Source organism: Pecten maximus, chromosome 5 (genome assembly GCF_902652985.1).
Source record: "Pecten maximus chromosome 5, xPecMax1.1, whole genome shotgun sequence".
In the NCBI taxonomy this organism is placed as follows: Eukaryota; Metazoa; Mollusca; class Bivalvia; order Pectinida; family Pectinidae; genus Pecten; species Pecten maximus.
Window position 1 is genome coordinate 48508778 of NC_047019.1, and position 27908 is coordinate 48536685.

The following is a 27908-nucleotide window of genomic DNA, read 5'->3' on the forward strand; positions in this document are numbered from 1 at the left end:
AGGTGGACTAAGTACCATGTACACGTTGTATAAGGTGGACTAATTACCATGTACATATTGTATAAGGTGGACTAATTACCATGTACACATTGTACAAGTTGGACTAATTACCATGTACACATTGTATAAGGTGGACTAATTACCATGTACACATTGTACAAGGTGAACTAATTACCATGTACATATTGTATAAGGTGAACTAATTACCATGTACACATTGTACAAGGTGAACTAATTACCATGTACACATTGTACAAGTTGGACTAATTACCATGTACACATTGTACAAGGTGAACTAATTACCATGTACACATTGTACAAGTTGGACTAATTACCATGTACACATTGTATAAGGTGGACTAATTACCATGTACACATTGTACAAGGTGGACTAATTATCATGTACACATTGTACAAGGTGGACTAATTACCATGTACACATTGTACAAGGTGAACTAATTACCATGTACACATTGTACAAGTTGGACTAATTACCATGTACACATTGTATAAGGTGAACTAATTACCATGTACATATTGTATAAGGTGAACTAATTACCATGTACACATTGTACAAGGTGTACTAATTACCATGTACACATTGTATAAGGTGAACTAATTACCATGTACACATTGTATAAGGTGAACTAATTACCATGTACACATTGTACAAGGTGGACTAATTACCATGTACACATTGTACAAGGTGAACTAATTACCATGTACACATTGTACAAGGTGGACTAATTACCATGTACACATTGTACAAGTTGGACTAATTACCATGTACACATTGTATAAGGTGGACTAATTACCATGTACATATTGTATAAGGTGGACTAATTACCATGTACACATTGTACAAGGTGGACTAATTACCATGTACACATTGTACAAGTTGGACTAATTACCATGTACACATTGTATAAGGTGGACTAATTATCATGTACACATTGTACAAGGTGAACTAATTATCATGTACACATTGTATAAGTTGGACTAATTACCATGTACACATTGTACAAGGTGAACTAATTACCATGTACACATTGTACAAGGTGAACTAATTATCATGTACATATTGTATAAGGTGGACTAATTACCATGTACACATTGTACAAGGTGGACTAATTACCATGTACACATTGTATAAGGTGAACTAATTATCATGTACACATTGTACAAGTTGGACTAATTACCATGTACATATTGTATAAGGTGGACTAATTACCATGTACACATTGTACAAGGTGAACTAATTATCATGTACACATTGTACAAGTTGGACTAATTACCATGTACACATTGTACAAGGTGAACTAATTATCATGTACACATTGTACAAGGTGAACTAATTACCATGTACACATTGTACAAGGTGAACTAATTACCATGTACACATTGTACAAGGTGGACTAATTACCATGTACACATTGTACAAGTTGGACTAATTACCATGTACACATTGTACAAGGTGAACTAAATACCATGTACACATTGTACAAGGTGGACTAATTACCATGTACACATTGTACAAGTTGGACTAATTACCATGTACACATTGTACAAGGTGAACTAATTACCATGTACACATTGTACAAGGTGGACTAATTACCATGTACACATTGTATAAGGTGAACTAATTATCATGTACACATTGTACAAGGTGAACTAATTATCATGTACACATTGTACAAGTTGGACTAATTATCACACAGGTACACATTGTATAAGGTGAACTAATTACCATGTACACATTGTACAAGGTGGACTAATTACCATGTACACATTGTATAAGGTGAACTAATTATCATGTACACATTGTACAAGGTGAACTAATTACCATGTACACATTGTACAAGGTGGACTAATTACCATGTACACATTGTATAAGGTGAACTAATTACCATGTACACATTGTACAAGTTGGACTAATTACCATGTACACATTGTACAAGGTGAACTAATTACCATGTACACATTGTACAAGGTGGACTAATTACCATGTACACATTGTACAAGTTGGACAAATTACCATGTACACATTGTATAAGGTGAACTAATTACCATGTACACATTGTACAAGGTGGACTAATTACCATGTACACATTGTATAAGGTGAACTAATTATCATGTACACATTGTACAAGGTGAACTAATTATCATGTACACATTGTATAAGGTGGACTAATTACCATGTACACATTGTATAAGGTGGACTAATTACCATGTACACATTGTACAAGGTGAACTAATTACCATGTACACATTGTACAATGTAAACTAATTACCATGTACACATTGTATGAGGTGGACTAATTACCATGTACACATTGTATAAGGTGGACTAATTATCATGTACACATTGTATAAGGTGTACTAATTACCATGTACACATTGTACAAGGTGGACTAATTATCATGTACACATTGTACAAGGTGGACTAATCACCATGTACACATTGTACAAGGTGAACTAATTACCATGTACGCATTGTACAAGGTGAACTAATTACCATGTACACATTGTACAAGGTGAACTAATTATAATGTACACATTGTACAAGGTGGACTTATTATCACACAGGTACACATTGTACAAGGTGGACTAATTACCATGTACACATTGTACAAGGTGGACTTATTATCACACAGGTACATATTGTACAAGGTGAACTAATTACCATGTACACATTGTACAAGGTGGACTAATTACCATGTACACATTGTACAAGGTGGACTTATTATCACACAGGTACATATTGTACAAGGTGAACTAATTACCATGTACACATTGTACAAGGTGAACTAATTATCATGTACACATTGTACAAGGTGAACTAATTACCATGTACATATTGTATAAGGTGAACTAATTACCATGTACATATTGTATAAGGTGAACTAATTATCATGTACACATTGTACAAGGTGAACTAATTATCATGTACACATTGTATAAGGTGAACTAATTATCATGTACACATTGTACAAGGTGAACTAATTAACATGTACACATTGTACAAGGTGGACTAATTATCACACAGGTACACATTGTACAAGGTGAACTAATTACCATGTACACATTGTATAAGGTGAACTAATTACCATGTACACATTGTACAAGGTGAACTAATTACCATGTACACATTGTATAAGGTGAACTAATTACCATGTACACATTGTATAAGGTGAACTAATTATCATGTACACATTGTATAAGGTGAACTAATTATCATGTACACATTGTATAAGGTGAACTAATTACCATGTACACATTGTACAAGGTGAACTAATTACCATGTACACATTGTACAAGGTGAACTAATCATCATGTACACATTGTACAAGGTGAACTAATTATCATACATACATGTTTGTTTGTTTTTGTTTAACGTCCTATTAACAGCCAGGGTCATTTGAGGACGTGCCAGGTTTTGGAGGTGGAGGAAAGCCGGAGTACTCGGAGAAAAACCACCGGCCTACGGTCAGTCCCTGACAACTGTCCCACGTAGGTTTCGAACTCGCAACCCAGAGGTGGAGGGCTAGTGTTAAAGTGTCGGGACACTTTAACCACTCGGCCACCGCGACCCCTTATCATACATGTACACATTGTACAAGGTGAACTAATTACCATGTACACATAGTATCCATATAGTATATGTTACGTAAAGCATTGTTCAGAATTCGGAACGATGCGTCCTTATATTATATCAGGACGTACATAGACTGTTTAGTGTTGTTATATACGAGGTAAACCTTAAGTCGTTAATACTACAGTGAATGTGTCCGTATGACTTTAGTTCGGAAGCTCAAGATGGCGGGAAATTTGATAAAACTAGATGTAAGCAGCAAGTATGTATGTATGGAGTCACTTTACAGTGACGGTCAGTTTATAGTAGCGGTCAGATATGGTGACAGACCAGTTTATAGTGACAGGTCAGATATGGTGGCGGTCAGTTTATAGTAGCGGTCAGATATGGTGGCGGTCAGTTTATAGTGACAGGTCAGATATGGTGGCAAGTCGGTTTATAGTGACAGGTCAGATATGGTGGCGGTCAGTTTATAGTAGCGGTCAGATATGGTGGCGGTCAGTTTATAGTGACAGTTCAGATATGGTGGCGGTCAGTTTATAGTAGCGGTCAGATATGGTGGCGGTCAGTTTATAGTGACAGGTCAGATATGGTGGCAAGTCGGTTTATAGTGACAGGTCAGATATGGTGGCGGTCAGTTTATAGTAGCGGTCAGATATGGTGGCGGTCAGTTTATAGTGACAGTTCAGATATGGTGACAGACCAGTTTATAGTGACAGTTCAGATATGGTGGCAAGTCGGTTTATAGTGACAGGTCAGATATGGTGGCGGTCAGTTTATAGTGACAGTTCAGATATGGTGGCGGTCAGTTTATAGTGACAGTTCAGATATGGTGGCGGTCAGTTTATAGTGACAGTTCAGATATGGTGACAGGCCAGTTTATAGTGACAGTTCAGATATGGTGGTGGTCAGTTTATAGTGACAGTTCAGATATGGTGGCGGTCAGTTTATAGTAGCGGTCAGATATGGTGGCGGTCAGTTTATAGTAGCGGTCAGATATGGTGGCAGACCAGTTTATAGTGACAGGTCAGATATGGTGGCGGCCAGTTTATAGTGACAGTTCAGATATGGTGGCGGCCAGTTTATAGTAGCGGTCAGATATGGTGGCAGACCAGTTTATAGTGACAGTTCAGATATGGTGGCGGTCAGTTTATAGTGACAGGTCAGATATGGTGGCGGTCAGTTTATAGTGACAGTTCAGATATGGTGGCGGTCAGTTTATAGTGATAGGTCAGATATGGTGGCGGTCAGTTTATAGTGACAGGTCAGATATGGTGGCAAGTCGGTTTATAGTGACAGTTCAGATATGGTGGTGGTCAGTTTATAGTGACAGGTCAGATATGGTGGCGGTCAGTTTATAGTGACAGTTCAGATATGGTGGCGGTCAGTTTATAGTGACAGGTCAGATATGGTGGCGGTCAGTTTATAGTGACAGGTCAGATATGGTGGCAAGTCGGTTTATAGTGACAGGTCAGATATGGTGGCGGTCAGTTTATGGTAGCGGTCAGATATGGTGGCGGTCAGTTTATAGTGACAGTTCAGATATGGTGACAGGCCAGTTTATAGTGACAGTTCAGATATGGTGGCAAGTCGGTTTATAGTGACAGGTCAGATATGGTGGCGGTCAGTTTATAGTGACAGTTCAGATATGGTGGCGGTCAGTTTATAGTAGCGGTCAGATATGGTGACAGGCCAGTTTATAGTGACAGTTCAGATATGGTGGGGGTCAGTTCATAGTGACAGGTCAGATATGGTGGTGGTCAGTTCATAGTGACAGGTCAGATATGGTGGTGGTCAGTTTATAGTGACAGGTCAGATATGGTGGTGGTCAGTTTATAGTGACAGGTCAGATATGGTGGCGGTCAGTTTATAGTGACAGGTCAGATATGGTGGCGGTCAGTTTATAGTGACAGGTCAGATATGGTGGCGGTCAGTTTATAGTGACAGGTCAGATATGATGGCGGTCAGTTTATGGTGGCGGGTACTTTATGGCGGTACTTGTATTTCATTGGATGGGTTCGTGTTTTACCACCATTTTCCCATTCAGGATGTTGTCAGCGAAGGAGAAACAATACCTCGATGCGATTTGGTCTGATCCAAGACATCCTGCTGCTTTTGCACGACCAGACAAGCTGCATCGAATCGTTAAGAAGGAATTAAGGCAAATATAAGATAGGGTTGGTAAGGATGAAGCAATATTTGTCCGACAAGGAAGCATATTCCTTACAAAAGAGAGTTCAGAGGAGTTTCAAGAGAAATCGCGTAGCAGTCTATGGGATAGACATTCAATGGGATGGGGATTTGATGGACGTGAGGAATATAGCCAAACATAACAAAGGGACATGAACTAACGTCACAAAGAGATGACGTCATCACTGATTCCCGTACTTTTTGACAATATTAATTTTTCGATGTTTTTAATTTTGTTTTTAAGTATATCAAATGCAATAAACAGATAATTGAATGGTTTCCTATTTAATATAACATATCTCGCACTCGTGAAAATATCGATATTTTGTCATACTCGTGAAATATATGTTATATCAAACGGAAAACCATTCAATATCCTCTATTTATACTGTATTTCACCATTTGTTTTGTCTTTTCTTTAGGATTACTGTGATTCATGTTTTACTATAAATAATATATCCTGATTTGCGCAAATAACTTATTTTGTACTACATAAATTATCATGGGATGTTGAAATGATAATTATTGGCTAACTTTGCGGAGATGGTATACGATTTGTTAAGTGCGTACAATTTAAGGTTACCACTTTCTGACGACTTCCTACGCCACTGGTTATGGTAAACTCGGTCACTCTGGAGCTCAATCTTCATGTATCTGATGGAACATCTTTTAAGGAGAAAAATGAAAAGTTCTATAATGTCCTTACTCGATACATATGTCGTATGTATACTGAATTATAGGCGTGGAGTTTGGGGCTATAGTGCATCGCCACACATAGAAAAAGCTTATCTTCTTTTCCCCAGAGGTTTGTTTAAATTAAAAGAAAACTGTCCATAGCTATATTTTGAAACTGGTAGGTATTCGTTGCATGCTCAACGTCAAATAGATGTAATGAATTATTGAGTAAAGGTTAGTAATACTGTAATAATTGTATATTGAGTAAAGGTTAGTAATACTGTAATAATTGTATATTGAGTAAAGGTTAGTAATACTGTAATAATTGTATATTGAGTAAAGGTTAGTAATACTGTAATAATTGTATATTGAGTAAAAGTTAGTAATACTGTAATAATTGTATATTGAGTAAAGGTTAGTAATACTGTAATAATTGTATATTGAGTAAAGGTTAGTAATACTGTAATAATTGTATATTGAGTAAAGGTTAGTAATACTGTAATAATTGTATATTGAGTAAAGGTTAGTAATACTGTAATAATTGTATATTGAGTAAAGGTTAGTAATACTGTAATAATTGTATATTGAGTAAAAGCTAGTAATACTGTAATAATTGTATATTGAGTAAAGGTTAGTAATACTGTAATAATTGTATATTGAGTAAAGGTTAGTAATACTGTAATAATTGTATATTGAGTAAAGGCTAGTAATACTGTAATAATTGTATATTGAGTAAAGGTTAGTAATACTGTAATAATTGTATATTGAGTAAAGGTTAGTAATACTGTAATAATTGTATATTGAGTAAAGGTTAGTAATACTGTAATAATTGTATATTGAGTAAAGGTTAGTAATACTGTAATAATTGTATATTGAGTAAAGGTTAGTAATACTGTAATAATTGTATATTGAGTAAAGGTTAGTAATACTGTAATAATTGTATATTGAGTAAAGGCTAGTAATACTGTAATAATTGTATATTGAGTAAAGGTTAGTAATACTGTAATAATTGTATATTGAGTAAAGGTTAGTAATACTGTAATAATTGTATATTGAGTAAAGGTTAGTAATACTGTAATAATTGTATATTGAGTAAAGGTTAGTAATACTGTAATAATTGTATATTGAGTAAAGGTTAGTAATACTGTAATAATTGTATATTGAGTAAAGGTTAGTAATACTGTAATAATTGTATATTGAGATTTTGTTATGATGCACTAGTCCATTTGAGTGTGAGGAAGGCAGATTATAAAGTTAAGTGGGTATATCAAATTAAGCATGAATTATGTAAACTGTATTTCAACTGTATTTTGGTCAGAAAACAGGAAAAAAAATATTGAAGTTTACTCATCAGTCATCGTCATGACGTGTCTATTCAGGAACTACACGGTACATGTACATTTGAAGCGTTTTCTCAGTGTTATTTATAAAACCGATGATGTTGAGGATACAAGCCCATACCTTCAACGGCAAAAATAACTGAGTAAATTTCGAATGCAAGGCCGCGTCCTTAATGACGTCGAATCTGGTCGCTATAATGATATACAGATATCATAGATAGAGTTTGTAACACAAATGATGTGATTGTATGTGTAAAACTATTGAAAGGCATATCAGATTATCATCTGACTTTTATGTTTAACTCTAAATAAAAGGAATAACGCATACTTAGTAGCCAAATTGGCAGGCTTCTGGAAGATGTTATATTTAGTAAATTATTTCATGCTCGTACCTCCTTCCATCTAAACCTTCCTAAACTAGTCATCTGGGGAGGATGCATGTATGGTCCGGTCCGACATTTGGCTATTCACATTTTTCGAAAATAAGTTTACTGTTAAAACATCGCCAGAATTATACATAACTCCAAAATAATTCAATACAGCCATGCTAATCGCCATACATCACAGACATCAAACAAATAGGTGTATCGTGAGATGAGGGGTTCCGTCAAGTGTGTCTATGGATCCCTTTCAAAGTGGCAGATTTTGAACTCGAAGCTTGTTCTGTGAAGCTACATTTGTACATGTAAAACGATTAAACCTGTCAACACTGGAACGCCGTCGGATCAGGCGGGATTTGATCAAGTTATTTTTTTTTTTTTTTAATCTAAGCAACATCTATGACTATCGTGTCACATCCAACATGATTTTAAGTGGACGTCAACAAGGGAACAAGAAGCCATATATACAGAAATTATTCAAGAAACGTTGTCAGTGAGAGTTAAGAAACAACTTCCTTCACCTTCGAACATTTGAACAATTTGCCACATGTTAAAGATGCAACTTATGTGAAAAAAATGTACTGGATAATCACTGGAAACGAGACGGGTAATACCGATACATTCTGTATACCCTAAGTTATCGTAAATAATTCATTATTGTATACTTATTTGACATGTTTTAAAAAAAATGGTCTGTGTCCATTATGTATCGTTTGAAATATAATGTACATATGTAGTCAGTTTTAAATCTGTCCTTACTTTCATCACTACTTTATCTTTCTGTATCGTTTTAAATCTTTCCTTTCTTTCATCACTACTCTGTTTTTCTGTATCGTTTTAAATCTTTCCTTTCTTTCATCACTATATTCTGTCTTTCTGTATCGTTTTAAATCTTTCCTTTCTTTCATCACTATACTCTGTCTATCTGTGTCGTTTTAAATCTTTCCTTTCTTTCATCACTATATTCTGTTTTTCTGTATCGTTTTAAATCTTTCCTTTATTTCATCACTACTCTGTTTTTCTGTATCGTTTTAAATCTTTCCTTTCTTTCATCACTATACTCTGTCTTTCTGTATCGTTTTAAATCTTTCCTTTCTTTCATCACTATACTCTGTCTATCTGTGTCGTTTTAAATCTTTCCTTTCTTTCATCACTATATTCTGTCTTTCTGTATCGTTTTAAATCTTTTCTTTCTTTCATCACTATGCTCTGTCTTTCTGTGCTTTGACCCTGGTTATTGCGAGGACGTTAAACCCCTAAAACAATTTTTTTTAAGAGATTCCAGAGGGATCTTTGGCGCACACAATTGATCTTTACTGGTCCTGTGTCTAACTGATCTTATCTCTACGTTTCCTTTCTATCTTTTCCCCTGTTAATAACCTGATAACATGAACAAACGGAGCCTACATGTGAAGTTTGAGACATATCCCTTAAGTACCTTTCAAGAAATAGCATGAACAAAATTTAATTATCAAAATCCAAGATGGCCGCCTGTCGGCCATTTGGTTTTTCTGATCAAAAATCTAAATTTAATTAGCACAACTAGGTGTGAAGTTTGAGAAATATCCCTCAAGTAACTAGGAAGTGACGGAACACGAAAGCAGGGCGATTTAATTTGAATAGCCCACCATCAAATAACACAAATTCCATCCTGATTATTTTCAGAGACGTGTTTACAGCAAGCATATCAGTGAAGTTAGCCTATGATTGTTGGGGAAGGATCTCTAGACATGACGATCAGATAACACAATTTAATATATAATTGCTAATTTATCATACATTGTATATATTGCTTTAACAAGCATTGAAGTCAAAATCCTTGCACCTTTGTAAATACAGGCCTATATATTTCCATCAAGGAACTTCCCCTTTGAAGGCCCCTTAACATCACGCCACCTATTGGGAAATAATTATAATAAAGAATGATAATCAGGAAACCACTTCCGGGAAAATCAGTGTGTTTTCATTTGGTGTGTTTTGAAGTTTATTGTTTTATAATCGTTTTAACATTGTTTTATACAACGAAACATATCGTCCGTCGTATTTTAAGAATGTCATTATTACAGTATTGAAGCACACAAGGATAATGCTATAAGTCAATCGTGAAAAGCATGGCAACTTCAGGTGAGTCGATGCAGTCGCATCAACCGGGCCATGGCCGCCCAGTTCCGAACCGAGTTCGTTTGGTGCAATACATGGATGCACATGAATGATTCAAGAATCAGCAGCATGGTTCCAAGTTAAATTTAATGTCTAAACAGACTATACAATGGGATAATTGTCACATTATACTCCACAGTGACGATATATGTATACTTACAAATTAAACATTAATGTTGACAAACTGACCAGAGAGAATCCAAGGATTCCATGTAGTCTATATTTACACCAGATATGGCCAATTTTAGTATTATTTACATAAGTACCATTCATCTATATTTGTTATACCGTTCGAAATGCGTATCATTAGGATATTTTCTGTTCTTTGATCACAAGTATTGAATGCAAATAAAATTTACTTTCTTTTTCTAGTTTGGGAAATATATATACATGATGAGGTGAACTCATGATTTGTGCTTGTTTGTGTATGTGGATGAATACTCCATTTTATATTTCATTTTGGCCAAGATTGAGTGAACAGAACATATTTGCTTTAAAGCTGAGATTTATCTCTGAACCAGTAATGATATATTCAAATTGATCTATTCTGTGGTATTAATGTGTCAACAAAATTTGCCAATTTGCATTTGGGTGATATTATATTTACTGAGAATCCATGATCAAATTGAAACCTGGTTGAAACATTGATGTCATGTTATCATGGTTAGCTGGAACTATTGATGTCATATGTTATGGTTAGCTGGGACTATTGATGTCATGTTATGGTTAATTAGCTGGAACTGTTGATGTCATGTTATGGTTAGCTGGAACTATTGATGTCATGTTATGGTTAGCTGGAACTATTGATGTCATGTTATGGTTAGCTGGAACTATTGATGTCATGTTATGGTTAGCTGGAACTATTGATGTCATGTTATGGTTATAGATGGAACTATTGATGTCATGTTATGGTTAGCTGGGACTATTGATGTCATGTTATGGTTAGCTGGAACTATTGATGTCATGTTATGGTCAGCTGGAACTATTGATGTCATGTTATGGTTAGCTGGAACTATTGATGTCATGTTATGGTTAATTAGCTGGAACTGTTGATGTCATGTTATGGTTAGCTGGAACTATTGATGTCATGTTATGGTTGGCTGGAACTATTGATGTCATGTTATGGTTAGCTGGAACTGTTGATGTACTGTTATGGTTAGCTGCACCATTGAGGTACTGTTATGGTTAGATGGAACTATTGATGTCATGTTATGGTTAGCTGCACCATTGAGGTACTGTTATGGTTAGATGGAACTATTGATATCATGTTATGGTTATAGATGGAACTATTGATATCATGTTATGGTTAGATGGAACTATTGATGTCATGTTATGGTTGGCTGGAACTATTGATGTCATGTTATGGTTAGCTGGAACTATTGATGTCATGTTATGGTTAATTAGCTGGGACTATTGATGTCATGTTATGGTTAGATGGAACTATTGATGTCATGTTATGGTTAGCTGGAACTATTGATGTCATGTTATGGTTAGATGGAACTATTGATGTCATGTTATGGTTAGCTGGAACTATTGATGTCATGTTATGGTTATAGATGGAACTATTGATGTCATGTTATGGTTAGCTGGGACTATTGATGTCATGTTATGGTTAGCTGGAACTATTGATGTCATGTTATGGTCAGCTGGAACTATTGATGTCATGTTATGGTTAGCTGGAACTATTGATGTCATGTTATGGTTAGCTGGAACTATTGATGTCATGTTATGGTTAGCTGGAACTATCGATGTCATGTTATGGTTAGCTGGAACTATCGATGTCATGTTATGGTTAGCTGGAACTATTGATGTCATGTTATGGTTGGCTGGAACTATTGATGTCATGTTATGGTTAATTAGCTGGAACTATTGATGTCATGTTATGGTTGGCTGGAACTATTGATGTCATGTTATGGTTAATTAGCTGGAACTATTGATGTCATGTTATGGTTAGCTGGAACTATTGATGTCATGTTATGGTTAGCTGGAACTATTGATGTCATATAATGGTTAGCTGGAACTATTGATGTCATGTTATGGTCAGCTGGAACTATTGATGTCATGTTATGGTTAGCTGGAACTATTGATGTCATGTTATGGTTAATTAGCTGGAACTGTTGATGTCATGTTATGGTTAATTAGCTGGAACTATTGATGTCATGTTATGGTTAATTAGCTGGAACTGTTGATGTCATGTTATGGTTAGCTGGAACTATTGATATCATGTTATGGTTAGCTGGAACTATTGATGTCATGTTATGGTTGGCTGGAACTATTGATGTCATGTTATGGTTAGCTGGAACTGTTGATGTACTGTTATGGTTAGCTGCACCATTGAGGTACTGTTATGGTTAGATGGAACTATTGATGTCATGTTATGGTTAGCTGCACCATTGAGGTACTGTTATGGTTAGATGGAACTATTGATATCATGTTATGGTTATAGATGGAACTATTGATATCATGTTATGGTTAGATGGAACTATTGATGTCATGTTATGGTTGGCTGGAACTATTGATGTCATGTTATGGTTAGCTGGAACTATTGATGTCATGTTATGGTTAATTAGCTGGGACTATTGATGTCATGTTATGGTTAGATGGAACTATTGATGTCATGTTATGGTTAGCTGGGACTATTGATGTCATGTTATGGTTAGATGGAACTATTGATGTCATGTTATGGTTAGCTGGAACTATCGATGTCATGTTATGGTTAGATGGAACTATTGATGTCATGTTATGGTTAGCTGGAACTATTGATGTCATGTTATGGTTAATTAGCTGGAACTGTTGATGTCATGTTATGGTTAGCTGGAACTATTGATGTCATGTTATGGTTAGCTGGAACTATTGATGTCATGTTATGGTTAGATGGAACTATTGATGTACTGTACAAAGTTAATGTTATGACAACTGACTTGGCCGAGTTCCACCATACCTATTTAAAATCTATATAAATGTTGACTTTATACAAACAGATTTTCGTTAACCTTTCAGACAATGTAGTTGCCCAATACTGTACCTACCAGTGCCTATAGTCAGTTTTGCCTTGTGGTGACCAGTGGTTCAATAATGGAGACTGTAGGAAACAAAAGCATCCCTTTCTCGAACACATCCAATGGAATGGATATCATGGGGTCAAACTGCTTTGGCAAATACAACACAGTGGCCTGTATCAGGTGAGGAAAAGAACCATTTAATTTGTTTCTGGTAATTTTTCAAAACGTATGTTTGACATGTCATTTTGACCCATTGTTTTCCTTCCCTGCAAAATGATATGTAATTATCTATGTATGTATATGTATCTCAAAAAGACATTAGTTTAACATAGTTTCATAGTATCCTGGTTTCCTCCTTATGTGACTTTGATCTTTCAGAACATAAGAAACATAACATAACTGAGGTATTTTTGAAAAATTTTAGAACTATAGTTTTGTCTAAACAGGATGCAGGATTCACAACCTTTAAATGTTTTATTTTTTCAGGAGTTCTGTGTTAACCTTCCTGGCAGTCCTGACAGCATTACTGTGTATAATGAAGATAGCCAAGCTTCATATTCACCATCACCCAGCTTGGCATCAGTATGTCATCTTCTACTGCGCATCCCTGGAGTGTGTGATAGGGTAAGTAAAGATGTCATATTCTACTGTACATCCCTGTAGTGTGTAATAGGGTATACGTAAGTATCAATGTCATCCTCTACTGTACATCCCTGTAGTGTGTAATAGGGTAAGTATCAATGTCATCCTCTACTGTACAACCATGGAGTGTGTAATAGGGTAAATCCTGACGTAATCAGGGTAAATCCTGACGTAATCAGGGTTTCCCTGGGATACTGGTGAATGTGTAAGATGTTTTGTTACAGGGGTGTCCGTTGGGTACTTGTGAATGTGTAAGATGTTTTGTTACAGGGGTGTCCATTGGATACTGGTGAATGTGTAGGATGTTTTGTTACAGGGGTGTCCATTGGGTACTGGTGAATGTGTAGGATGTTTTGTTACAGGGGTGTCCATTGGGTACTTGTGAATGTGTAAGATGTTTTGTTACAGGGGTGTCCATTGGATACTGGTGAATGTGTAGGATGTTTTGTTACAGGGGTGTCCATTGGGTACTGGTGAATGTGTAGGATGTTTTGTTACAGGGGTGTCCATTGGTTACTTGTGAATGTGTAGGATGTTTTGTTACAGGGGTGTCCATTGGGTACTGGTGAATGTGTAGGATGTTTTGTTACAAGGGTGTCCATTGGGTACTGGTGAATGTGTAGGATGTTTTGTTACAGGGGTGTCCATTGGATACTGGTGAATGTGTAGGATGTTTTGTTACAGGAGTGTCCATTGGATACTTGTGAATGTGTAAGATGTTTTGTTACAGAGTTGTCCATTGGGTACTGGTGAATGTGTAAGATGTTTTGTTACAGAGTTGTCCATTGGGTACTGGTGAATGTGTAAGATGTTTTGTTACAGAGTTGTCCATTGGGTACTAGTGAATGTGTAAGATGTTTTGTTACAGAGGTGTCCATTGGGTACTGGTGAATGTGTAAGATGTTTTGTTACAGGGGTGTCCATTGGGTACTGGTGGCCTATGCACAGCTGGACTTTGTACTACAGTATCTCAAGTTGTTACAGTTCCTGGTCATGTGTCACTTCTACTGGACTCTGGCTACACGGGCCCTTAGACGTGAGAGGCTCACCAAATGGTTTGTAATACAGAATAGCATTTGTGGTATCAGAAGTACTGGTAAAATACCAGTTATTGATATAATGAATGTAAAAGAAATTTTCCTGAAAAAAGTGTAGTAACTTCCGAGTCTTTGTATGATGTAAAAACAAAAAAATGATTATAATGCTTTCAAGCCTTTGTGTGATGTAGACATTTTGATTTGCATGCAACATTGTATAAACATTTGAAATTGAACAGATTTAAGTGAATGTTTTGACACGGGAACTGAATTATTGGATCATTGTATGCCTTTTGTTGTAGGTTCCTCATCCCATTCCTGGTGCTGGTGTGTGTCTACTTCACCGTAATAGCGACTCTTGGCATCGTAAATGTACAGTCATCACTAACAGAGTGTTTACGTAAGTCACAGTCATCTCAGTCAACACTAACAATGTCTACGTAAGTCACAGTAATCTCAGTCAACACTAACAGTGTCTACGTAAGTCACAGTAATCTCGGTCAACACTAACAGTGTCTACGTAAGTCACAGTAATCTCGGACAACACTAACAGTGTCTACGTAAGTCACAGTAATCTCGGTCAACACTAACAGTGTCTACGTAAGTCACAGTAATCTCGGTCAACACTAACAATGTCTACGTAAGTCACAGTAATCTCAGTCAACACTAACATTGTCTACGTAAGTCACAGTAATCTCCGTCAACACTAACAATGTCTACGTAAGTCACAGTAATCTCGGTCAACACCAACAATGTCTATATAAGTCACAGTAATCTGAGTCAACACTAACAGTGTCTACGTAAGTCACAGTAATCTCAGTCAACACTAACAATGTCTACGTAAGTCACAGTAATCATGGTCAACACTAACAGAGTGTCTATGTAAGTCACAGTAATCTCGGTCAACACTAACAGTGTCTACGTAAGTCAGTAATCTCGGTCAACACTAACAGTGTCTATGTAAGTCACAGTAATCTCGGTCAACACTAACAATGTCTACGTAAGTCACAGTAATCTCGGTCAACACTAACAGTGTCTACGTAAGTCACAGTAATCTCAGTCAACACTAACAATGTCTACGTAAGTCACAGTAATCTCGGTCATCACCAACAGTGTCTACGTAAGTCACAGTAATCTCGGTCAACACTAACAGTGTCTACGTAGTTCACAGTAATCTCGGTCAACACTAACAATGTCTACGTAAGTCATAGTAATCTCAGTCAACACTAACAGTGTCTACGTAAGTCACAGTAATCACGGTCAACACTAACAGTAACTACGTAAGTCACAGTAATCTGGGTCAACACTAACAGTGTCTACGTAAGTCACAGTAATCTCGGTCAACACTAACAATGTCTACGTAAGTCACAGTAATCTCGGTCAACACTAACAGTGTCTACGTAAGTCACAGTAATCTCCGTCAACACTAACACTGTCTACGTAAGTCACAGTAATCTCGGTCAACACTAACACTGTCTACGTAAGTCACAGTAATCTCGGTCAACACTAACAATGTCTACGTAAGTCACAGTAATCTCAGTCAACACTAACAATGTCTACGTAAGTCACGGTAATGTCGGTCAACACTAACAGTGTCTACGTAAGTCACAGTAATCTCGGTCAACACTAACAATGTCTACGTAAGTCACAGTAATCTCGGTCAACACTAACAATGTCTACATAGTCACAGTAATCTCGGTCAACACTAACAGTGTCTACGTAAGTCACAGTAATCTCAGTCAACACTTACAATGTCTACGTAAGTCACAGTAATCTCGGTCAACACTAACAGTAACTACGTAAGTCACAGTAATCTGGGTCAACACTAACAGTGTCTACGTAAGTCACAGTAATCTCGGTCAACACTAACAATGTCTACGTAAGTCACAGTAATCTCGGTCAACACTAACAGTGTCTACGTAAGTCACAGTAATCTCAGTCAACACTAACAATGTCTACGTAAGTCACAGTAATCTCGGTCAACACTAACAGTGTCTACGTAAGTCACAGTAATCTCAGTCAACACTAACAGTGTCTACGTAAGTCACAGTCATCTCGGTCAACACTAACAGTGTCTACGTAAGTCACAGTAATCTCGGTCAACACTAACAGTGTCTACGTAAGTCACAGTAATCTCGGTCAACACTAACAATGTCTACGTAAGTCACAGTCATCTCGGTCAACACTAACAATGTCTACGTAGTTCACAGTAATCTGAGTCAACACTAACAATGTCTACATAGTCACAGTAATCTCGGTCAACACTTACAGTGTCTACGTAAGTCACAGTAATCTCGGTCAACACTAACAATGTCTACGTAAGTCACAGTAATCTCGGTCAACACTAACAATGTCTACATAGTCACAGTAATCTCGGTCAACACTAACAGTGTCTACGTAAGTCACAGTAATCTCGGTCAACACTAACAATGTCTACGTAAGTCACAGTAATCTCAGTCAACACTTACAATGTCTACGTAAGTCACAGTAATCTCGGTCAACACTAACAGTGTCTACGTAAGTCACAGTAATCTGGGTCAACACTAACAATGTCTACGTAAGTCACAGTAATCTCGGTCAACACTAACAGTGTCTACGTAAGTCACAGTAATCTCGGTCAACACTAACAATGTCTATATAAGTCACAGTAATCTCAGTCAACACTAACAATGTCTACGTAAGTCACAGTAATCTCCGTCAACACTAACAATGTCTACGTAAGTCACAGTAATCTCGGTCAACACTAACAATGTCTATATAAGTCACAGTAATCATGGTCAACACTAACAGAGTGTCTATGTAAGTCACAGTAATCTCGGTCAACACTAACAGTGTCTACGTAAGTCAGTAATCTCGGTCAACACTAACAGTGTCTATGTAAGTCACAGTAATCTCGGTCAACACTAACAATGTCTACGTAAGTCACAGTAATCTCGGTCAACACTAACAGTGTCTACGTAAGTCACAGTAATCTCAGTCAACACTAACAATGTCTACGTAAGTCACAGTAATCTCGGTCATCACCAACAGTGTCTACGTAAGTCACAGTAATCTCGGTCAACACTAACAGTGTCTACGTAGTTCACAGTAATCTCGGTCAACACTAACAATGTCTACGTAAGTCACAGTAATCTCAGTCAACACTAACAGTGTCTACGTAAGTCACAGTAATCTCGGTCAACACTAACAGTGTCTACGTAAGTCACAGTAATCTCGGTCAACACTAACAGTGTCTACGTAAGTCACAGTAATCTCGGTCAACACTAACAATGTCTACGTAAGTCACAGTAATCTTGGTCAACACTAACAATGTCTACGTAAGTCACAGTAATCTCGGTCAACACTAACATTGTCTACGTAAGTCACAGTAATCTCGGTCAACACTAACAGTGTCTACGTAAGTCACAGTAATCTCTGTCAACACTAACAATGTCTATATAAGTCACAGTAATCTGAGTCAACACTAACAGTGTCTACGTAAGTCACAGTAATCTGGGTCAACACTAACAGTGTCTACGTAAGTCACAGTAATCTCGGTCAACACTAACAGTGTCTACGTAAGTCACAGTAATCTCAGTCAACACTAACAGTGTCTACGTAAGTCACAGTAATCTCGGTCAACACTAACAGTGTCTACGTAAGTCACGGTAATCTCAGTCAACACTAACAATGTCTACGTAAGTCACAGTAATCTCGGTCAACACTAACAATGTCTACGTAAGTCACAGTAATCTGAGTCAACACTAACAATGTCTACGTAAGTCACAGTAATCTCAGTCAACACTAACAATGTCAATATAAGTCACAGTAATCTGAGTCAACACTAACAATGTCTACGTAAGTCACAGTAATCTCAGTCAACACTAACAATGTCTACGTAAGTCACAGTAATCTGGGTCAACACTAACAGTGTCTACGTAAGTCACAGTAATCTCGGTCAACACTAACAATGTCTACGTAAGTCACAGTAATCTCTGTCAACTCTAATAGTTGTTCGAAAGTTGATTAGCTTAATCACTTGTGAAAATCTCCTTTTGCCTTTACTTCAAAACCTCTGAGTGTATATTCTTTAACATAGGCAGGTAGGAGGCAACTGAGGAGTGTTATAATTTCATGAAATTTTGTCAAGTTAAGTTTACCAGAAATGATTTTATCAGGATTTTAAAATTGTTGTTAAACTGTGATTAGCTTAATCATTTTTTGAACAACTGGGCCCAGATGGATTTTGACAATTGAAGGGATCTTTCTCATATTTCATATGTAAGCTCCCTTTGGTCCCTAGTTGTGCATATTGTATTTTGGGACCGATCAGAAAACAACATGGCTGACAGGCAGCCATCTAGGATTTTGACAATTGCAGGTTTCTCCTGCTTTATCATGTTTATATATAAAGTTATAAGGGAAAAAAATGGAAATGATCAGTCTTTCAATTGACTGATATGGATCATTCAATGGTGGGCGCTAAGATCCCTCTGGGATATCTTGTTGTATTTATGAAGTTAAATTAATTATTGATTGCCATATTCCTGACAATTGTTGTATATACTGTGTATACCCTCCACAGAACCGTACTGGCTGGAGTTGTCAGGGGCGGAGTTTGTCACTGTCCAGCTGTTTGGTGTGGCTGGCTTTTATATCACACGGCGACTTAATGAAATAAGTACTCTTGATTCAGTACGGTGGTCACAGAAGAGGGACTTATGGTGGTAAGTATAACATCTTAGTCTCAAAGAGATATTTATATAACAACATCTTAGTCTCAAAGGGATATTTATATAACATCTTAGTCTCAAAGGGATATTTATATAACATCTTAGTCTCAAAGGGATATTTATATATAACAACATCTCTTGTCTCAAAGGGATATTTATATAACATCTTAGTCTCAAAGGGATATTTATATAACAACATCTCTTGTCTCAAAGGGATATTTATATAATTTAATTTTGCTTGTAAGAAGCATTTTCATTGGCTCAAAAAATTATGTTATCATCTCATAACATAAAAAAATCTGTGACGTCAGCGGAGTAATCGTTGTTCACAGGATTTTGTATTTATCGATGTGTTTTTAAATATCTGGAGCAAAATAAACATGTTAAACTTAATGAAAATGTTTCTTATCGTTTTTAATTAAATTATAAGGGTAAACTGTAATATTTTTTTTACGTTATTGAGCAATAACACAAAAAACTGGGGTGTACTCTTTTCATAAACCGCTTTGCGGTTTATTCAGAGTACACCCCAGTTTTTTGTGTTATTGCTCGCGGTTTATGAAAAGAGTACACCCCAGTTTTTTGTGTTATTGCTCAATAACGTAAAAAAAAAATTACAGTTAACCCTTAAATAACATCTTAGTCTCAAAGGGATATTTATATAACATCTTAGTCTCAAAGGGATATTTATATATAACACCATCTCTTTTCTCAAACGGATATTTATATATATGTAACGGATATTTATATATATGTAACGGATATTTATATATATGTAACGGATATTTATATATATGTAACATTTTATATAACAACAAGTGTCAAAGGATGTTTATAATAGAAAGATGCTTTCCCCTCTACAGGGACATGAGAAGCAGATTCTGAAATAGTGAAATATTTATATATAAGTTATTATAGATGAGAAGTTTCATGAAATGAGGTCAGCAATATGCAGGGCCTTTGTCTCTTGTTTTGTATTCATTGTGATTGTTTTGCATTTCAGCATCGTGATTGTGTTCGAGATATCAGCATTTGTTGGATTCTTGTATGATATTATGCTAAAAATATGTAAGTATTCCTTTTCTCTTATTGTGATTTATAAGTATATCATTGTATCAATTAACACAATTATAGGTGATGTCAATTTGGTATTAAGTAACTAAGGTTGAAGACAGAGGTCAATATTTTAGGTTCTACGGGGTCAGTATAACACTATATTGACTAAATCATGGGTCTTAATTTTTGTATTAGATATGAAACTTGTTTGCAGAAGTGTGGAATTGTATTACCTAGTACAGTATAGGTATCTTGGAAATAAAAGAAACATAAAGTCCGTGACCTCCACCTGACAATGATTTTACCAATGAGAATTGAGACCATATCTAATATTAAAGGTAAATTTAAGGTCCAGCAATTTAAAGATTGTGTTCTGTCACAATAGTCTAATCTGGAATCTCTGAGTCAAAATCTAAAATGTTTCCAATGGTTATATAATGACATGTCCATGTTCAGTGAAGTCACTAAGAGTCCAGTTTGCGGATTCGAATTCTGTCGGACGATTTTATTAGTCTCTGACCGGTGTAACCAGGGGGATGATAGGTTTCCACTTCGTCCGTCACCTACATATGTAACATCAAAGTTTGTTAGCGCTCTAGCGTCTTCATTCCTTGAGAGATTTTAATTAAACTTCACACAATGATAAAGTACTATGTGTTACATGGTAGCGAGGACCATGTTGATTGAGCTGGTTACATGGTAGCGAGGACCATGTTGATCCAGGAGACGGATACTTAGTACACTAGACAACATGGTGGTGTTAGTACACTAGACAACATGGTGGTGTTAGTACACTAGACAACATTGTGGTGTTAGTACACTAGACAACATTGTTGTGTTAGTACACTAGACAACACGGTGGTGTTAGTACACTAGACAACACGGTGGTGTTAGTACACTAGACAACATGGTGATGTTAGTACACTAGACAACATGGTGGTGTTAGTACACTAGACAACATGGTGTTAGTACACTAGACAACATGGTCGTGTTAGTACACTAGACAACATGGTGATGTTAGTACACTAGACAACACGGTGGTGTTAGTACACTAGACAACATGGTGGTGTTAGTACACTAGACAACATGGTGGTGTTAGTACACTGGACAACATGGTGGTGTTAGTACACTAGACAACATGGTGGTGTTAGTACACTGGACAACATGGTGGTGTTAGTACACTGGACAACATGGTGGTGTTAGTACACTAGACAACATGGTGGTGTTAGTACACTGGACAACATGGTGGTGTTAGTACACTGGACAACATGGTGGTGTTAGTACACTGGACAACATGGTGGTGTTAGTACACTGGACAACATGGTGGTGTAAGTACACTGGACAACATGGTGGTGTTAGTACACTAGACAACATGGTGGTGTTAGTACACTAGACAACACGGTGGTGTAAGTACACTGGACAATACGGTGGTGTTAGTCCACTGGACAACACGGTGGTGTTAGTACACTAGACAACACGGTGGTGATAGTACATTAGACAACACGGTGGTGTTAGTACACTCGACAACACGGTGGTGTTAGTACACTAGACAACACAGTGGTGTTAGTACACTAGACAACACGGTGGTGTTAGTACACTAGACAACATGTTGGTGTTAGAACACTGGACAACATGGTGGTGTTAGTACACTAGACAACATGGTGGTGTTAGTACACTAGACAACATGGTGGTGTTAGTACACTGGACAACATGGTGGTGTTAGTACACTGGACAACATGGTGGTGTTAGTACACTGGACAACATGGTGGTGTTAGTACACTGGACAACATGGTGGTGTAAGTACACTGGACAACATGGTGGTGTAAGTACACTAGACAACATGGTGGTGTTAGTACACTAGACAACATGGTGGTGTTAGTACACTAGACAACATGGTGGTGTTAGTACACTAGATGACATGGTGGTGTTAGTACACTGGACGACATTGTGGTGTTAGTACACTGGACGACATGGTGGTGTTAGTACACTAGACGACATGGTGGTGTTAGTACACTAGACAACATGGTGGTGTTAGTACACTAGACAACATGGTGGTGTTAGTACACTAGACGACATGGTGGTGTTAGTACACTGGACGACATTGTGGTGTTAGTACACTGGACGACATTGTGGTGTTAGTACACTGGACGACATGGTGGTGTTAGTACACTGGACGACATGGTGGTGTTAGTACACTAGACAACATGGTGGTGTTAGTACACTAGACGACATGGTGGTGTTAGTACACTGGACGACATTGTGGTGTTAGTACACTGGACGACATGGTGGTGTTAGTACACTAGACAACATGGTGGTTTTAGTACACTAGACAACATGGTGGTGTTAGTACACTAGACAACACGGTGGTGTTAGTACACTGGACAACACGGTGGTGTTAGTACACTGGACAACACGGTGGTGTTAGTACACTAGACAACATGGTGGTGTTAGTCCATTTGACAACATTGCGGTGTTAGTACACTAGACAACATGGTGGTGTTAGTACACTAGACAACATGGTGGTGTTAGTACACTAGACAACATGTTGGTGTTAGTACACTAGACAACATGGTGGTGTTAGTACACTAGACAACATGGTGGTGTTAGTACACTAGACAACATGGTGGTGTTAGTACACTGGACAACATTGTGGTGTTAGTACACTAGACAACATTGTGGTGTTAGTACACTAGACAACATATTGGTGTAAGTACACTAGACAACATGGTGGTGATAGTACACTAGACAACATGGTGGTGTTAGTACACCAGACAACATGGTGGTGTTAGTACACTAGACAACATGGTTGTGTTAGTACACTAGACAACATGGTGATGTTAGTACACTAGACAACATGGTGGTGTTAGTACACTAGACAACACGGTGGTGTAAGTACACTAGACAACATGGTGGTGTAAGTACACTAGACAACACGGTGGTGTTAGTACACTAGACAACACGGTGGTGTTAGTACACTAGACAACATGGTGGTGTTAGTACACTAGACGACATGGTGGTGTTAGTACACTAGACAACATGGTGGTGTTAGTACACTGGACAACATTGTTGTGTTAGTACACTAGACAACATGTTGGTGTTAGTACACTAGACAACATGGTGGTGTTAGTACACTGGACAACATGGTGGTGTTAGTACACTAGACAACATGGTGGTGTTAGTACACTAGACAACATTGTTGTGTTAGTACACTAGACAACACGGTGGTGTTAGTACACTAGACAACACGGTGGTGTAAGTACACTGGACAACATGGTGGTGTTAGTACACTGGACAACATGGTGGTGTTAGTACACTAGACAACATGGTGGTGTTAGTACACTGGACAACATGGTGGTGTTAGTACACTGGACAACATGGTGGTGTTAGTACACTGGACAACATGGTGGTGTTAGTACACTAGACAACATGGTGGTGTTAGTACACTCGATGAAATGGTCGTGTTAGTACACTAGACAACACGGTGGTGTTAGTACACTAGACAACACAGTGGTGTTAGTACACTAGACAACACGGTGGTGTTAGTACACTGGACAACATGGTGGTGTTAGTACACTCGATGAAATGGTCGTGTTAGTACACTAGACAACACGGTGGTGTTAGTACACTAGACAACATGGTGGTGTTAGTACACTAGACAACACGGTGGTGTTAGTACACTCGATGAAATGGTCGTGTTAGTACACTAGACAACACGGTGGTGTTAGTACACTAGACAACACGGTGGTGTTAGTTCACTAGACAACACGGTGGTGTTAGTACACTAGACAACACGGTGGTGTTAGTACACTAGACAACACGGTGGTGTTAGTACACTAGACAACACGGTGGTGTTAGTACACTGGACAACACGGTGGTGTTAGTACACTGGACAACACGGTGGTGTTAGTACACTGGACAACACGGTGGTGTTAGTACACTGGACAACACGGTGGTGTTAGTACACTGGACAACACGGTGGTGTTAGTACACTGGACGACATTGTGGTGTTAGTACACTGGACGACATTGTGGTGTTAGTACACTGGACGACATGGTGGTGTTAGTACACTGGACGACATGGTGGTTTTAGTACACTAGACAACATTGTGGTGTTAGTACACTAGACAACATGGTGGTGTTAGTACACTGGACAACATGGTGGTGTTAGTACACTGGACAACATGGTGGTGTTAGTACACTGGACAACATGGTGGTGTTAGTACACTAGACAACATGGTGGTGTTAGTACACTAGACAACATGGTGGTGTTAGTACACTAGACAACATGGTGGTGTTAGTACACTAGACAACATGGTGGTGTTATTATTACCACTGGTTTACTGTGTTGCTGTCATGATACTGATGCTGTCTTTTCTTCCTTTTCTAGTGGGTGATGAAGCCAGTGGATGCAGTAAGATTTTTGTAAGTGTAATTTTTAGGTTTGAATTTTTTAAAACAAATTTAGACCTCCCTACATAGACAGATGTCTTAATTGACTGGTTCAGCAGAATGTCCTTACTTAATTGGTGATACTTATGTGTTCTGCTATTTCTACTTTATTAAATAAAGATATGCCAAACCCCTGATTTCTTATAGTGTTAAAGAGTAAAACAGGTAAATATTACTCACTTCTAGGAGATTATGTCCCATAACTAACTTAGGAGTGGGACGACTGGTTCGCCCGTTGTCAGTATAATGTGACCGGGTGGAGTGGGACGACTGGTTCGCCCGTTGTCAGTATAATGTGACCGGGATGGGTGTCCTGCTGGGTGTCTTCGGCAGTATGCTTCAGTGAGGTAGCACTATAAATCGGCAAAAGTTCTGGCCTATCACAAGGAGACAACACAAACATATTGCAGCCTCCCAAAACACACCTACGCACTCACCACATGACCTAATTAAGCTGTTGATAGGACGTTAAACAAATAAAACCAAACCGAACATATCCATCTTATAAGTTTGATTAGACAAGTCTGAAGCTTAGATAGCAGCTGTACATAAATCCTATGGATTCCTCACTTCTGAAGTCCATACCTGGTGATGGACAGCAGTGGTACATACATCCTATGGATTCCTCACTTCTGAAGTCCATACCTGGTGATAGATAACAGTGGTACATAAATCCTATGGATTCCTCACTTCTGAAGTCCATACCTGGTGATGGATAACAGTGGTACATACATCCTATGGATTCCTCACTTCTGAAGTCCATACCTGGTGATGGATAGCAGTTATCCTTTTTACTTTATTTTACTGTGTTTTCCATTCCAGAATGATGCAGAGGAGCTGTATTCAACAATATTCATTATTTTTATGGTAAGTTATAAACTGACCAGCAAGATAAGAAGATTGTTTAGTTTTAAGAATAAGTTTGAATATAGATGTAATTGTTCTTTAGAAACTGGTAAGGAGATCTTTGATGAATGAAGTTTTCCTTGTGTTCCTCAACATTCTACCTAATAATACTCCTTGATGTCAAGATGTTAATGATCTGTCAGACATTATTGAATTGGTACAAAAAATGTAAGACTTGTGTTTCAGGTGTTAAAACTGTTACTGCCTATCTGGGTGATGCTGTTCGTGTTCCAGCCCTCACCCCCTGTTGTAGATCACGATGACCTTATACCTGCACTAAGTGACGACGGGGTAAGATTTCACAACTTAACTGTAGGATGTATTCATTTTTCAACAGTTTTTCAAAACAAAACAACTTAGGAATCAATTATTGAATTGACTTGTGCCCAGTAAAAGCTTTTCTTTCACACTTGAAATCTGAGATAATATTTTTGATAATGTTCATGACTAAAATAATTGCTAGTTTTTGAGTATGTTGCTGGTAGAGTTAGGACAGCAGGTCATATTTAAATAAATTTCACTCTAAAACCCAGGTAGTGAGGTAAGTATCTAGGTGTTGTACCAGGCTGTTGTCCACACCACGGAACTAACAAATACAAAAAGCGTGTATTGCAGATGTTTTTCTCTATACAGAATTCAGCATTTAGTGCCAGTATAGACGACCACCAATATAGGCAGCTCTACCATCCGGCCGAGGACTACCACAGCTTCAATGATAACTCACCGTCACCTGCAGCGCCAACTAGCAGAGCATCCAATGGAAATATGAAACGGAGCACCTCAAACCTCGATCCTATCAGAGAAGAGGCAACTCCAAACAGTTCTGTAAAATCAAAACCTGAGGATGCAAATAATCCTGCTTCAACAAGTATTCAGGCAGGCAGTCGTGAAACACCTCCCGCTCAAAGGGGCAAGTTTTACATATGATGTGAGATCCAAGTGTCGTCTGCACTGAACTGTAAGTGCAGGACGTGTAAATATTGGTCCAGTATTTGGGATTGAAAGTCAGATATTATATTTTAGTGCCAGAACAATGTCTTACTACTCTGGTACAGACAATCTATCATGTGACTTTACTGGCTCTCTCAGGTGCCCAGATGAACAAGCTCAAGGATGTCGCCGGTAGTCTGAGAACACGCAGCTGTTGATCGGTGGTGTGACTACCTCCAGTCACTATGATTCAAACTCCCTTAGTCTCATAACATTTAAACTTTGAATGAAGCAGGTATACAATTAGAAACAATTATACTTTCAGAGAAGTGGATTATAATATACAGGGAAAAACAATGAACTTTTTATTGTAAAAATGGAAAATACAGTATCTTCATTGAATTTTGTGAAAGGTTTGCAAAAAATTATTTTTTCCAGCAAAAAATGACCAATTCAAGAAAAAGTGTATTTGTTCCGGTTTAGAAGTTTTATATGTGATGTGTGTAAAGTGGTACATTCTGTTCCATATTGGAGATTTATCTGTTTTGTATAATCACTCACTTGGATCATTGTTTTTGTTTAAGATTTAATCCAAGGCATACTATCACCATGCGAAAGGAAGAATACAAGAATATGAAGCTTTGTTTTAAAGAAATCATTTCCAAGGGAAGATTTTGTAAAGTCTCGTATCAATCAACAAGTCTCATACAAAGCTATATTGTAGTCTGAAAACACAATTAGAGATCTTGTTAATAATACGATTCCTGGTATACGGACAACAGAAACAGCATAATCACAGGTCGGACTGTGATAACATCCCTGAAAGTGTTGATAGCAT

At 37.5% G+C, this 27908-nt stretch overlaps 1 protein-coding gene across 1 annotated transcript; it reads left to right on the forward strand.

The window, feature by feature from the left end:
- The first annotated feature begins 10123 nt into the window (after window positions 1-10123).
- LOC117328240 lies at window positions 10124-27895 on the forward strand. Its single transcript, XM_033885702.1, has 11 exons — window positions 10124-10301; window positions 13338-13519; window positions 13826-13963; window positions 14896-15036; window positions 15321-15418; window positions 19583-19724; window positions 20734-20798; window positions 25173-25207; window positions 26057-26101; window positions 26327-26431; window positions 26774-27895. Exons 2-11 carry the CDS (start codon window positions 13413-13415, stop codon window positions 27065-27067), a joined length of 1170 nt encoding a protein of 389 aa, XP_033741593.1. The 5' UTR covers window positions 10124-10301; window positions 13338-13412; the 3' UTR covers window positions 27068-27895.
- Window positions 27896-27908: the final 13 nt, after the last annotated feature.

Coding starts and splice junctions, on each gene's coding strand:
- LOC117328240 (XM_033885702.1), top strand. CDS start 13,413: ATGGAGACTGTAGGAAACAAAAGCATCCCTTTCTCGAACACATCCAAT. Junction 19,725..20,733: donor CAGAAGAGGGACTTATGGTG/GTAAGTATAACA, acceptor TTTGCATTTCAG/CATCGTGATTGTGTTCGAGA. Junction 26,432..26,773: donor CTGCACTAAGTGACGACGGG/GTAAGATTTCAC, acceptor TTCTCTATACAG/AATTCAGCATTTAGTGCCAG.